At 50.4% G+C, this 14,405-nt stretch overlaps 1 protein-coding gene across 10 annotated transcripts in view; it reads left to right on the plus strand.

Moving 5' to 3' along the window:
- The window catches only part of NFIB (nuclear factor I B), a 295,847-nt gene that overhangs the window by 69,259 nt on the left and 212,183 nt on the right, over positions 1-14,405 (plus strand). For 4 of the 10 annotated variants that reach the window (XM_053372194.1, XM_053372195.1, XM_053372202.1 and 1 more), the window contains exon 1: positions 9,403-10,057. The exons of 3 other annotated variants lie outside the window; for them this stretch is intronic. In XM_053372194.1, the coding sequence (XP_053228169.1) occupies positions 9,920-10,057 (138 nt within the window). In that variant the 5' untranslated portion in view covers positions 9,403-9,919. Of the gene's footprint in view, positions 1-9,381; positions 10,058-14,405 lie in introns of those variants that run through there. 3 more of the 10 variants (XM_053372207.1, XM_053372204.1, XM_053372209.1) reach the window with 3 other exon arrangements.

Below are 14,405 nucleotides of genomic sequence, written 5' to 3' on the forward strand. Positions count from 1 at the left end.
ATACTCATCCTGCTCTACGCTGAGCTTTGCAAGAGCAATACTGCAACTCAGGAGGAGGACACCGACAGGCAGTGCCACCCCCTAGGCTGGCTGTATGTAAGACGGCAAGCAGGTGGGACCAACTGAGAAGAGACTGAGGCTGTGTGGTCATCATTTGAGGCTCTTCTTTTTTTTTTTTTTTAATATAAATTTTTATTGGTTTTTTCCACACATAATACAAGACAATACAACACAATACAAGACATACAAACATATAAACACGTATAATTTCTTAACCTTTCATTTCTTAAGCCTTCTTTCAGCGACTTCCCCATACCTCCCCTTTCTGCATCCCTGTTATCAATCTTTTCAGCATCCCCTAATTTCAATATAATACTTTCTTTAGATCTTATTTCTCATATCCAATTGCTAATCACTGCAATTCTTTTTTGCATTACCCAAAACATTTTAGCATTCATTAATTTTACAACAGTTCTTGAGATAAATTTTAAACTTCTTCCAATCTTCTTCCACCGTCTCTTTCCCTTGGTCACGGATTCTGCCGGTCATCTCAGCCAGTCCCATATAGTCTATTACCTTAGTCTGCCATTCTTCCAGTGTGGGTAGTTCTTGTGTCTTCCAATACTTCGCTAATAGTACTCTTGCTGCTGTTCATTTGAGGCTCTTCTTTGTGCGCTTCCCCCATGAGACGTTTGGAGGGCGACAAGTCAAAAACGAGCCTTTTCTGTGGTGGCTCCCCATTTGTGGAACACTCTCCCCAGCGAGGCTCACCTGGAGCCTTCATTACATATATTTAGGCACCAGGCAAAAATGTCTCTCTGTAACTAGGCTTTGGGTAGATTAAAATTCTATGGCCTTTTAAATGTGTTTGTGGGAGGGGGGGCTACTGGTTTGTTTTTGTTTAGTTTTGATATGTATTTGGTGTTCTCATTTTGTATTTTTATGTTGTGAACCGCCCTGTGATCTTCGGATGATGAGCAGTATATTATTATTATTATTATTATTATTATTATTATTATTATTATTATTATTTCCAGAGAATTGAAAAGCCAGCTGCCCTCTAGTGGCTACTGTCGCCCATGATTTTCCAGGCCATGCCAATAGTGGGAACAGAGTCATCTCTCCACTTTGCCAAACACAATAGCATGACTCACAGTTTATGAACCTTGTATGTGTTGGTGATAATTTACAACAATAACAGTGCCATTAGTAATAAGCTAAGGCAGAAATCCAAAACACACAAATGAGGATATATGTTTCATTAAAGTCAATGGGACCTAATTCAAAAGAAATGCTTTTAAGACTGGGACACTACGATTCGCAGTCCTGCTTTTATTTTTTCAAGGTAAAGTGACTCCCTTCAAACACAACTCAATAAGCCTCTTATTTGCCTTTCTATTAAATCCAGAATTTCAACAAGCGGGGAAATAGAAGCTTTTGCAGTAAAATCCCTTACACATTTACTCAGAAGAAAATCCCATTGTTTTCAGTGGGCCTTACTCCTATGTAACTATGCATAGGATGCCAGCCTTGGTGTGATGGGCAACATTACAATCTTATGATCATTCTGGAATATATTAAAGCGGGCTCCTATACTTTCAGGAGGCAGAGGAGGGGAGAATCTCAGGGGCTTGTTGTGAGGATAAAATGGGGGAGAGGGAGGGGGAAAGGCCACATTTGCCACCTTGAGCTCTTTGGGGGGAAAGGTGGGATATAAATAATATAACCCCAAAATAATTCAGTTGTTGGTTTCTGCTTGCTCAAGGGGGTTTGCTCGCTGTTTTTCTAAAAAAAAACTAAAAAAAAACCACCATAAATGCTGTTACCACAGAATCCATATTCTTCAGTTGAAATTAATTGCACAGTTGGAGTAAATTTATATAAAACGTTTGCATGATTTCCTCCCTTTGACCGGTTTCCTTTGCATACTTGTGGGGGAGAAGGGGCTCTAGGAAAGTTTGGAGCTTTGTGCTTCGTTTGCTTTAACAGGGGCTGAGAAAAGAGGGTTTGGTCTTCGGGGTGGGGGAGGCAGCAGGATAGAGAGAAAATCTGCACAGGTAGAGAGACGTGCATTTTCGGGGTGCAGATCTGGCACCTTAAAACAGCAATTTCCATCCCATTCCCCCGTTGCAATCTACATGGTGGTTTGTTTGTTTTTTAATGAAAACGGCTAGCCTGCCTTCACATTTTCTTGCCTAGCTTGCCAGTATGTCTCAGGCCGTCCCCGAGCTTCTGGACTGCGTGTGAAACGTCGGTGATTTGTTTGTTTGAATTCCTCGGGAGGGAAACGCGCCGCTTCCCTGTTGCGCGGCCGCCCCGAGCACTTGCAATTCTCCGACACCAGGGGGCGGGGGTCCCTTTCCCTAGGCCTGCAAGAGAACCAGTGCGCGGTAGCTGGCCCAAACCTTGACCTTCGGGGGTTCCCAGACGGGGTCCCCGCGGCCGCCTCCTTGCAGAGGCACCTTCTTCCCGCTTGCTGCCTGTGCCACCTTCCGGAGTTTAGCAAAAGCCCCGGTGGTCCCTCGACGCCGGGCAGAGAGAGAAAGGGGCGCCTACGCTGCTGCTTCTCTGCTGCAGGCATCCTTCTCTCTTCCAGGATAACTTTTGCCTCTTCCCTCGACTTTGAGCGACTCCCAAACTGGCCGTGCTAAACTGGTAAAGGGATGGGGGGGTGAGGAAGCTTTCCATCAAGAATATGGTGTGAAATATGGCAAGAGAGCAGCAGGGAGAAGACGGGGTGGGGGCTGCCCGGTTTTGTTTTGTTTTTCCCCTTATTCTTTCTAGGATCTCCCTTGGAAAGTCAGGCGCTCTCTGGAAGAAAAGGAGACGCACTCAAAAAACTTCGCTCGCGGTTGTGGATCGCTTGGGCGCAATCATTTGCAAGACGGCTCTGTGCTGGGGAGAGAGCGACGTCCCAAGAGGTTTAAATGCCACCCCTTTCTTGACGGAGAAGCGGGACGGTTTTCACTTTCGAGGACAGCCCCCTTTTGGATACCGCGGGGAGGGGATCCGCAGGGCTATTTCCTTCCCCGGTTCGCCTGCCTTCAGCACACAAACTGTTGTGTGTTGGTTAGCTCCAGTATACTGTACCAACTTCGTGCACGCCCTTCGGATATTCGGATGAGAACGTGCCCATGTCCAAGCACGGCACCTGAAACCCCGAAATCATGGGGTGGCAAGGGAACCCAAGGATCATCTAGTCCAACCCCCTAAAATGCAGGGATGTGGAACCTAGTCCTATGCGTTATCAGGAACACGTTCTAACCTACCCAGCGTCTCGCATACAAAGGGAGAATGTCAACGTGCCTAAACATATTTATCTCCTACGGAACTGTGATTTGGAATAATAATAATAATAATAATAATAATAATAATAATAATAATAATAAAAAAAAAAAACAACAAACCACATGCATCCTCTTTCTCTTCCGAGGCTGAGAGATTATTTCACTAGCTAAACTTTGTGAAATCTTTCTCTCGTGAACTAAAATAGGGTCGCTACAGGGCAGGGGTGCCAACTTGAATAAAATATTGGGGGGTGCCCAGGTAAGCCCTGTTCCGCATAATCGACCATATAAGGTGGTGCACGTACACCGTTTGAATGGCAATGCCCATCAATATTTTATTGTGCGGGGAGGAGACCTCTCAACCCTTAGGAGTTGGCTCTTATGCTCCAGTGGTTTGACGTGCAGTATGCGTGCCCCCCGACGGTGCTGCCTGCTGCTGCCCCAGGACGGTTGGTAAAGGGCACCCTCCAAAGGCAGGCTCGCCACGAATGCCAGGCTGCTGGGGAAGCCTTCGCCCAGGGAAGGCTCCGCTCGCCCTCTCCGTTTCTGGCGAATAAATACCGGCGGCCTGGACGGGGGACGAGGCTCTTTTTCCTGGCAGGCGAGCCTAAGAGAAAGACGGCTGCCCCGTAGGCCACGCGAGACTCCCAGGCTGACGTTGCGGACAGGCTGCCAAGGGAGCAGGCACGCACCGGCTCCAGTTTGTGACCCAAAACTACAAGGCTCTGGGGACAACGAGATGCGGGACCTGGGCATGGCTGCAGCGCGGGGGTCCTATGCCCTGGGCGCAGGAGGGAGGCTTCTGTTGAGCCCCCCGAGGACAGAGTTGCTTTGGGCAAAAGCTTCTCGGTTTATCCCCCTGCTAAAGCCCACTAAGTCTGCGGGATCCCCGCGGCTTAAGCGCCTCTCTCCTGCTTGCCTCGGAGGCCGTCCTGCCCGGGCTGCAGCCTTGGGAAACGCCGCGGCCGAGCAGGCCCCCGCCAGAGGCGTTTGCGCGCTGCTGGACGGGACGCAGCCGGACCGAAAGCGAGCCATCCTAAAGGCTCCCGAATGCTTCTCGCCGACGTGCGGTTTCCACGGAGGGTGAGGCGGCCGTCTGCCTCGCCAAGTGGGAGCCACGGGCCTGATCTAGCAGGGCTCTCCTTGCCCGTGGCTCCTGTTCTTGCAGAGAACGCATTCCCGTGGCGCGTCTCTACCACAGAGGTAGAGCAAACGGCACAGACCCGTCCGTCTCCATTCGTTTAGGAGCAGACAGGCGGCAAGGCTACAGCAGCCTCCGTGGACGCCTGCTTTCTCTGAAATCAGGCGGGCTCCCTCAAGGCTTCGCAGCCCGCAACTGTGATTCGCACCCAAGCCCCAAAGGCAGAGCGGCTGGATGGCCTTGCTGCGAGAAAGAGACGGGACTCGACGGCTTCGCCCCTAGGGAGTCAATGCCTCCTGGCGCCCTTGTGGCTTACTCCCGAGTAAACATGTTGGGTTCTTCCAGCTAGATCCTACGCGTTGAGTTGTTGGGGGGTAGGGGGGGCCTTACTCCCAAGTCCGTGTGCGCGGAGTTGCAACCTCGGGCGGTCTTTCTCGAGGGGGAAAGTGGCGTCGAAGAAGTGGCGCTTCCCTTTCGGAGATCTTGCTTGCTTCTTTTCCCTACGCCGAGCGACGGGACGAGGAAGCTGGGGGAATCGCAGGAGCCAAGCGGCGGCCGATGCTGACCCGGCCGCGGCGAGACCTCCGACTGCCAAGCAAGGGACCCGGGGGCCTCGCTTCCCACCGACGTCGCGTCGCGGGTGTGGGTGACCGGATGGGAGGTGTCCGAAGGATCCTGCCACCCTGCAGGCGTGGCCTTTTGACCTCGAAGCTGATCGCCCGCCACTTAAAAGCGAGAGTCAATGGCAAGTTGTGCTGAACTCCATCCACGCGCGTGGGATACCGCGCATCACGTGGAATAAGGCTGTGTAAACTCACTAAGCAAATCTGTGAAATATGCCCCGTTCGATTCATTGATACCTTCCCCCGGGTGAACTTACTGAGAAGCAGGTTGTAAGGCAGAAATCTTGGTAACACACCTTAAAAAACCCTTTCATTCCCTTCTGTGGGATTTATCCCTGGGATTTCAACAAATTACCGTGAAAACAACGGTCCTTTTTTTTCCAAGCACGGGGTCTTGGGCTGCGACCCTCAGGACGGGTAGACTTAATTGGAAGTCATTCCCAGCCCCCTCTAAAAATGTTCATGAGCGCAAACTCCACGGAAACTTACAGCGCTTACTTCGAAGTTATCGAGCAAGTCGTGTAAAAGCGTCGCTAGTATGATTCTGGCTTAAGTGGGCTGCGGATCCGGACGTCTTAATGTCCTTTTTTCCATTTGGGCGAGATATTTAGGGCTCCCAACTAGTATCCTTGCGGAATAGTTTGTTTCCAGGAACACACAATGTCTCAAAATGTGTCCAGTGCATATCTGCATATGACAAATATATATATATATAATAATCGAATTCCCGGAGTGGGGGACGAGAAATGTTTACTCCAACTTACTCCAATGTGGGATTTGGTGAAAAAAAAACGAGGGGAGATGTATTATTGCTTAAAAGGGAGGGGGCACCCAGTTTACCGGAAATATTTAATTGACGGTGACTGCCTAGTTTGAGGGGGGGAGGGGAAGCTCCACGGGGAGGTTGTAGAGTAGACGATCACCGAGACGGGTGCCGTTTTCAGGCGGGAATAATACAATGATCCGCTGAGATCTCGTCACAGACATGGAGCCCTGTGCAAAACCCAACCCCGGCCCCTCTTTAAAACCGACGGCAGCTGATGCGAGAGAGACGAGTTTATTATTATTATTTTTGACAAGGTACAACGCCAATCAAAGTTCCCTTCTTGTGACAGCCACCCCTCCCTTCCCACGCAGATTCCCTTTTATTCTCTCCCCCCCCCCCAAATAAATTAGTTGTCAGGCCATCGGGCTATTGCCTCGACGACAGGCCAAACCTGCAGTCCTTAAATATCCGGAGCCGGGGCAGGCAGGCGGGAGCGGCGGCGGGAGCAGCAGCAGCGGAGAAGTTGCTGGGGAAACATTTTGTCCCGGCTAAAAATAGGCGCCGCCCTCCCTCTCCCTCAGCCCCGTCGAGCGAGCACGCCTCGACGGGCGACCCGCGCCCAGAGCCTGGTTCGTGGCCTCTCCGTCTCCCGTCAAGACATGGAAGAGGGTCAGGGCACGAGCGCGGATCCCGAAGCAAGAAGCTGGTCGGAGGAGGCTGTGCCCCAGTCGCAGCCCTCCCCGTCCCATGAAGGGGGGCGGATGTCTGTCTGTCTGTCTGTCCTTTCTCTGGGACTCGTCCCCGAGTTATGGGGCCGAAGAGAACAACGCCAGGCTAAGCGTGGGAAAGAGCCTCGGGTCTCCCTCGCCAAGCTCCCCTCCTCCCCTCCCGCCGCTACCTGGAAGTAAAACTACGAGCTGAAATAGTCCAACTCGGCTCAGCGAGTGACTTTGCTGTAGTCAAGAAGATCCGAAGCGGCGGGGCGGGGTTGAGAAGGAACATCCCGCTGCTAAGGCAGCTCTCTCTGCCCGCCTGGAAGGAAGCCCCCCGCCCTTGACCCCCGCCCCTGGAATTTACTCCCAAATAAACGTGTTGGGGCTCCTTGGCGTCTTTCTGCTTCAAGTTGTTTCCCCAGGCAGAGCGTCTCCTCGAGCTTCCCTGGGGGAGGCATTTCCTTGGGAATGAAACGGGACTTGCTCCCGTGTAAACACGGTTGGGATCGGAGTGCTAGAGAGCTGGGGGTTGGGGGCGACACGGCAGGGAAGCCTCGCTGGAGACAAGCTGAAAGAAACACACCCTGTATGCAGCTAGCGGGGAGCACCCCTCCTCGCCTATCTTGTTTTCGCAGGGCGACAAAGGGGCGCCCCTTCGCCGCCTCGGTTACCTACAGGACTCCTTCGGCCTGCCTTTGCCAAGTCTCACAGGAGAAAGAGTAGCCAAGGGCGACCCAAGCGGCCTCTCCACTCCGCTTAAGCGCAGACGCACGGGGAGTTGTCTTCGTTCACTTCCTCGCCATTTGTTACTTCCAAGGCCAAACGCCTCCCCCGTTTCCTTTATGCACCATTAACATGTTTTAAATTGCGCCTCTTCTACTACTACTACTACTACTATTATTATTATTATTATTATTATTATTATTATTCCACCTGCTTGGAGGGCCATCTTAAACCTTACTTTAGAGTAACCCTCGGCGGTCTGAGTAGCGGGGATCAGCCTGCGTCGGCGGGCAGAGAAGGATTAGCCCAAGAAGATGCTCTGCTCGGCTTGCTTCGGCCGAGGCGCCCCTGCGAAGTTTCCCCAGCCCTCGCCCTTTTCGCCAGCCTGAGTCTCGCCCGGCACCCATTCCCACGTGCGGGGGAAGCGCATCTCCGGCTCTGGCGCCCCTCCTGCGGCCCCTCCAGCCGCTCTAGGGACCGTGCGAGTTGTGGGCCGTTGCTTAGGCAGCTTCGCCCCCCTCCCTGCGCGCCCCACTTCCCCGCGTCTCGCTCGGGCTGTTGGGGAACGTGCCTGTCTAAGTTGCTGTCTAGCTGGTTCGCACGGAGCCGCCGGCGGAGCTTGGGCTCTCTTTTACGCTTCATTTTCCTGAGAAAAGAACACTTTCACCAGGTGATGTCTGGGGTTCCCTTTTGGCCCTGCACAGTCGCTTCCTCGTGGCCACGGCAAGCACCTTGTGCGCCTGCAGGGGGGCGACCTGTCTCCCCCTGCCCTGCGTCCCCCCCCCTTCTCCATCTCCATCTCCATCTCCAGGAGCGAAGGCGGCAGGAGCTGAAGCCTCGCAAGGCAGCAACCAACCGCCCAGGAGGAGCAAGAGGAGGACGCCTCTCGAGGGTCCTCTTTCCCTGCGGAGGCACCGCCACCCACTGCCCTCGCTCGCCTGCTCTGCACCAGGGACCCGCAGGCCAGCCAGCCAGGGGACCCCTCCATGGATGGCCACGGCTGGGATGCGCTTGGCGAGCGGAGAGGCCGAAGCAGGGCCCTGCGAGCGGCTCCTCCTGGCAAAAGATAGGCGGCGGCGGCAGCAGCAACAGCAGCGCAGGCCGAAGAGGCCCAGAGGCAGCGCCGGCTCTCGCCTTCGAGGGGCTCCTCGGAGGAAAGGCTGCTGCATTTCTGCTTCGCGCAGACTGTGGACCGTGGCATCCAAACAGCCATCCGGGGCTCGCTCTCAGCTGCTCGCTGAGGCGGCCCCCCAAAGAGCATAGCCCGCTCCCCAAACTAGCAGGGGAGCCAACTTGAGTAACATATTGGGGGGCCCAGGTAAGCCCCGTCGCACATAATCGATCACAAGATGCGGCACACGGGCACAATTTTAATTGCAATAGCCTCCAACTTTTTGGGGGAGCGGGTAGGCCCCCTCAAGTGTTTTATAGGTTGCGGGGGCGAAGGGACCAGCAAGGGGAACTTCAGGTCCTCCTTTCCCGCCTCTGGCCCTTCCCTACCCCGCCGCAACTGCGTTTGCATCTCGTCTGTTACGCGTTGGGCACCTGCGTCGGCATTCAGAACTGGGGTGCGACGTGGGTGTGCGCTTGGGCAGCCCTCCCTTCAGTGGCAAGGGGGCAGGACCCCAAGGGCTTCCCGGAGGCGTAGGCTGGCCCCGTGGCTCCCCACCCCAAAACATTGCAGAGCCCGATCCGATGCACGTTTAGTTAGGGGGAGAAAGTCCCGCTGAGTCCAGTGGGGCTTGCTCCCGCGCCAGAGCGCGCAGGGACCGCAGCAGCCTGTGAGTCGAAAGGAAATCTCAGGCAAATGAATGGGGCTGAATTTGGCTTTGGGGCTGCTGCGGAGTCACTCCGCATTGGGGGCCCAAATTTCTCCACTCTCACACGGTTCTGTGTGACCTTTAACGGAACTTGAACTTGGTGGGATAAAATGGCACTTAAAGAGCAAAGAGGAAATGAAAAAGCGGCTCTGCTCGGGCTTTGCAGCGGCCTCAGAGTCTTTGCTGCCGGCTCCTTTTTGCCTGAAGCCGAGGTTTCAGCGAGCTGGATGCGGCTTTTCCTTTTCTGCAAGGCCCTGGGAAAGGCATTTGCTGGAAGAGACGGAGGGTCGCCGTGTGGCGTGGCAAAGGATTCCTGATCCGTGGTCTTGGAGTATCAGGGAGAGGAGAGGAGGGGGGAAGTGTTAAAATGACCCCCCTCTACACACATACACCACATTGAGGCTCCTGAAGGGAGGAGTTTCGCCGCGCTGATCCCCAAACTGCTGCATTTTGCAGCCAACCTCAGCAGATCCCCGCACTAGGCAGCCTGCTGCCTGTCCGAAGTGAGGCAGATCCCTCGCTAGCCTGAAGCTGGGGAGAGAGCCATGCCGGTGCCAAGCGGGGCAAAGCGAAGGAGAACAGGACGATGGGACGGAGAGGTCTAGGGCGTCCAGAAGAGGAGGAGGAAGAAGAAGAGGAAGAAGAGGAGGAAAAGGCTGTTGCAGTTTGCCCTCTTCGCGGCCCTATGGGGAGGGAGGAAGAAGGGCTTCCCCCGCTGGAAGAGTTTCTTGAGGCTCAAGTTGCGTTCGTGGGGGGTTCGGAGGAGCCCCACCAATCTCCCCCTAGCTCCTGCTGAGCCTCTTTCTGACTGAACTGGGCGTCCTGCCCCCTAAAGCCTCCTTCCCTATGGAATCTTCTCCCTATAGGGCTCAGGTCTACCCACAGGCAGGAGGGTCTCCAGCCCCGAGCCTCGTTTCCTTTGGGGCTGCTCCTCTCTTCCTTGGGGCGGGATCGGGCTCTCTGGTGGTGTCACACAGGGGACAGGTGAGTGCCGCCTTTTTCGTTTTTGTGCACGTGATGGCGCCTGGTCTTGCTTAGGCCGGAGGACTTCAGGAAACTGTTCGGTGTGGGCAGAAGACACCAGACCATCGCATCACCTCGCGTTCCCCTCACAGCCCATAGTCGCTTTAAACCTTTTCCCGACGGCATTCCCTCTTCCCTCCCTCTCCATACACGCTCATGGGCTGCCACCGTTTATCGACGACAGGTTTCCGGCAAGAGAAATGGGAGTTCCAGGAGGTGGATCAAATAACAAAGAACCAGCAAACGGAGCTCTTGCCAGTATTTTGTTAGTCTATGATAAGGGGGTGGTGACTACACACACACACACACACACACACACACACACACACACACACACATTTGGGAAATGCTCTTAAGAAATTGTTGAGCTGCAGTTTAGGGTTCCATAAAATGGAAGGGAGAAATTATACTTTGCAGTGGCCCAGAGATCATACCCGATCTTAGGAGGGGATTTAACGCATGTGAGAATGGCAAGAAGTGCAAACTTGTCTGTTGTTAGTCTCTCCCTTTGGGGGCAGCATTTTCAAAGTACAAGGAACAGGCGAGAACAAATATACCTTAAGAAAAAGGGAAAAGCAGCTCTTCTTTGCTCCCATAACAATAGAGCTTGCAGCACCCTTCAGCCTGTCCTCTTCATATGCATGGGGAGTTTAGCAGCTTGCTTCTAAACATCCTTTCCCATTAGGGGATCGATCTGCCAGCAGCTTGCGTCCCTTGGTAGCCATTGCAGCATTTTAAAGTCACTGCAAGCCTGCCGAAGTTGCCGGTTCATGGCAAAGTTCAACTTGGCTGCAGCAGTGCATCTCAAATTTGCATGCAGTGCAGTGGGGCAGATCTCTCTCTCTCTCTCTCTCTCTGTGTGTGTGTGTGTGTGGAAAGAGAGCAATATATCCTACAGAGTCTGCAGCCTGCCTGCGGTGGGGGGAGGAAGGAGGCGATGGAGGGTGGGGAGAGACAGCCAAGCAAACAGGACATCCCCAACAGCCGCGGCGTGTGCATGGAAACCGAGCCTTGTGTGCCAGCAGCAGCCCATTCCTTCCACACGTCTGTAGGAACAAGCCCTTTTGTTGTAACATCTCCCGCCACATCTGCATCTGCTCCTCAGACATTGGCATGTTTGGCAGGCTTTGGGCAGCAGGTGTCAGGCAGGAAAAGGGAGATACTGCCAGGGACCAATGGGATTGATCTGCAGTGATTCCCAAAGTCTTTCGCCTTCTGTGAGAGTTCCAGCTACTGCGCCGTTTGGAGTGCAGGCCAGCGGGGAAGAGAGTTACTATCCAATAGCTGGAGATGTCAGGTTTTCAAAAATAAACAACAGAGGGAGATGACTGACTGTCCTAGAATCTGCACTTTGCTCTCATGTTTTGCAAAGTGGCATTCTGCAGAGCAGAAGTGTGGAGGAAATGAAGGCCTCTGGATTCAAGCCTAAGGTGTTGCTGTGGTCTGGATCAAGAAATGTGGCAAGTTCTTTCCTTTGTGGTCTTTGGCATTCCCTTTTTCATGGAGAGGCCTGCCTAGAATTGATGATCACTCCAACCAATGAGAATTTTGTTGCTGGAAGCAATGCATCAATAGGGCTTCTGCCAATACTTTGATAGCCTGTTGGACTGTGGATACATTATTTCGGGTTGGGCTATCTGTTCAGTGTGCAGGATTGAATGCAGTGCCCTTATACTGCAATTCAATTCTGTATTATTATTTTTATCTTTGTTTGATATTGTATACGGATGCTAGCTTCTAGTAAGTTACTTGCTCCAACAGTGCCCACATACCATCAGTAATCACTGTGATGACATAAGGTGTTTAAGTAGGAGGTTTTTGTCCTGTTTTTCTTTCAAAAAAATTTAAACCACAGATTTCAGCACAGATTTCAAAATGCCTGCAGGTGCCTACTGCAGGACAAAGTTTTTAAATGCAAAATCGGTGCAAATTTGTTTAATGCAAAATTGTATACTGTGCATTCATTGCTATTGCTACAATAGTTTCATCTTATCCATGCTATCCTAAACAAACAAACAAAAACTTTTAAAAACAATATTCTGTTTTTTAAAAAACAAACAAACACACAAATTTTTTCCCCAGCACACATTTGATACTCAGAAGTGAGAATGTACACATAGGGGTTAATGGATAATAGTCCTTGTCTGAATTCTTAGTGCACTGTAATCATTTTAATGAGATCTTTTGTTTAGTTTTCCAGAATTAAAATTGTGATAATACATCATCATCTTGCAAAGCATGTGAGGAAAAGCACGATTACACATTTACATTTCAAATCCTACTCAAAAAGGGGGGAAAGGCATGGCTGCACTAAGCAATAGAAAAATGAAAATAGAGCAAACTTCTGAACATTTGTTGAATACTTTCCCTTTAAGATTATTTATATAAATGGGACGGGGAGGTTCTTTTATTGGGAAAAACTCCAAAACCTTTCAATAATAATAAAAAAGAGATTATTTATATATGTGTGCTTCTTGTTTACATAAGATGTTTGGGGACAGTTTCCCAATCCTACATACATACATACATACATACATACATACATACATAGCCTTCTTCTAAATTTCACTTTGGAAAAATAGAAGTATCTTTTCTAGTTTTCCTTGATCACAATTCAGACCCCAGACTGACACAGTTTTCCTTTGGTTGACCCAGCCTGACCTTTGGCTGATGGTTCTGAACTCTTCCCCACGCTGCCTTTTGCTGTGTTGACTGCTTGATGATAACAAGATGCAAGAACAGATGCATGTTACAGCTTATCATGTGACAGTCTATTACAAAATTAGGGCTGTTAACATATTAGCCAGCCTCCCTGTGTGTAGCAAATTAAGATTGCATCACCTTACTTTATCTGCTCGGTTCTTTCTGGAAATGTGGCCTTTGGGGCTGACACACTTTATGTCAGATTAAGAACTGTCTTGCTCTAGGAAATCATCAAAGAAGACCATATAAAGGTGCAGATAGCTTTAATAGGAAACTGGGGGGGAAATGAACCTGGAGTATTAAAGCGCCTCGGGGTACCCTGTCCTCAAAGGTTTCACATGTGTCTGCCTGCATTTTATCTGTGTAGATTTTTATCTCTCCAATTCAAGAGAAGTCTACTCTGAATCAGCTACAAGACAATCAGCACATACAATCACCAGGTAGTTTGCCTCAACCACTATGACCTACTGGGCAGTTACCCAGTGCCAGAAATATAACTGAATTTTGGGGTCGCTCCATTTCTCCAGTACAGGAGAGCAGAGGAGTGAAAATTCTCAGCTATGGCCATACAGTGGGGCCATCAGGATCTGCAATTTTACAGAGAAGAAAGTCAGAGGACAAAATTATTAAACTTGTGTGATTTCCCAGTCTCTTTCCTTTGTTTTCTTTTGTGAAGTTCATCATAATGGTGCTCTGCTGATCACCTGACGTGATAATAAAATGTTGCCAGGTAAAGCCAGTTACAAAAATATTAACCTATTGTCCTGCCTCTTTTGGTGAGATGTGAGCCTAAATAGTCACTTTAAATACCCTCCTTTAATGTTAAAGGCATTTCCCAGCTCTTAAATCCTTAATTGCAACCATAAAAAGTGCCCAGGCTCTCCACAATTGAGATATTCGGACTCTTTAGAAGATTTTTCTTTTTTTCTAGGCCGGTTTATATATAGACATGTAGAGACTGAATTCCAGCTGTCTTAACTTGCTATAGTTTTTAACATGTCCTTTATCTATTTTGATGTAAATTATTTCCTATATGGGTTTTAATGTCATTAATTCAAAACAAGTCCTTGGGAATGTTCGAAGGGATCTCTGCAGCTGAGAACATAGTTCCTAGGAAGAAGTGGGGGAGGGGAGATGGCAACCATGTATTAAACAATATAGGCCTTTGTACATTAAATCAAACACTTTGAATGTAATGTAAAACCAAAGCAACCTCAGATGTGCTAACGTGTCCTATAAAACAAAAGGAGTTTTAGTGGTATAAGTTTCACGTTGTGCCACTTAAGATTCCAAGTGAAAATTAAAGGTCAGGCTGTAAAAAGATCATATTAAATAACAACAGTCTAAAATTTGTTTGTTTGTTTCTGTGAAGCATTACAGACCATTAGAACCTGCTTGAAAATGACAATAATGGTTTGATGAAGTGAAGTTGCTATCCTGTGCTCTGTTTACCTGGGAGTAAGCCCCCTTGAACTTAGTGGGACTTACCTCTGAGCAGACAAGCAAAGGCTTGCATTGTAAATTGACAAACAGGTTTCAGCTCAGTAATACTATGTATTTTTCAAGTTAACAGCAGGTGAAAAAAAGAAGTTTAGAACAACCCTCC

This window comes from Podarcis raffonei, chromosome 17 (genome assembly GCF_027172205.1).
Source record: "Podarcis raffonei isolate rPodRaf1 chromosome 17, rPodRaf1.pri, whole genome shotgun sequence".
Taxonomy (NCBI): Eukaryota; Metazoa; Chordata; class Lepidosauria; order Squamata; family Lacertidae; genus Podarcis; species Podarcis raffonei.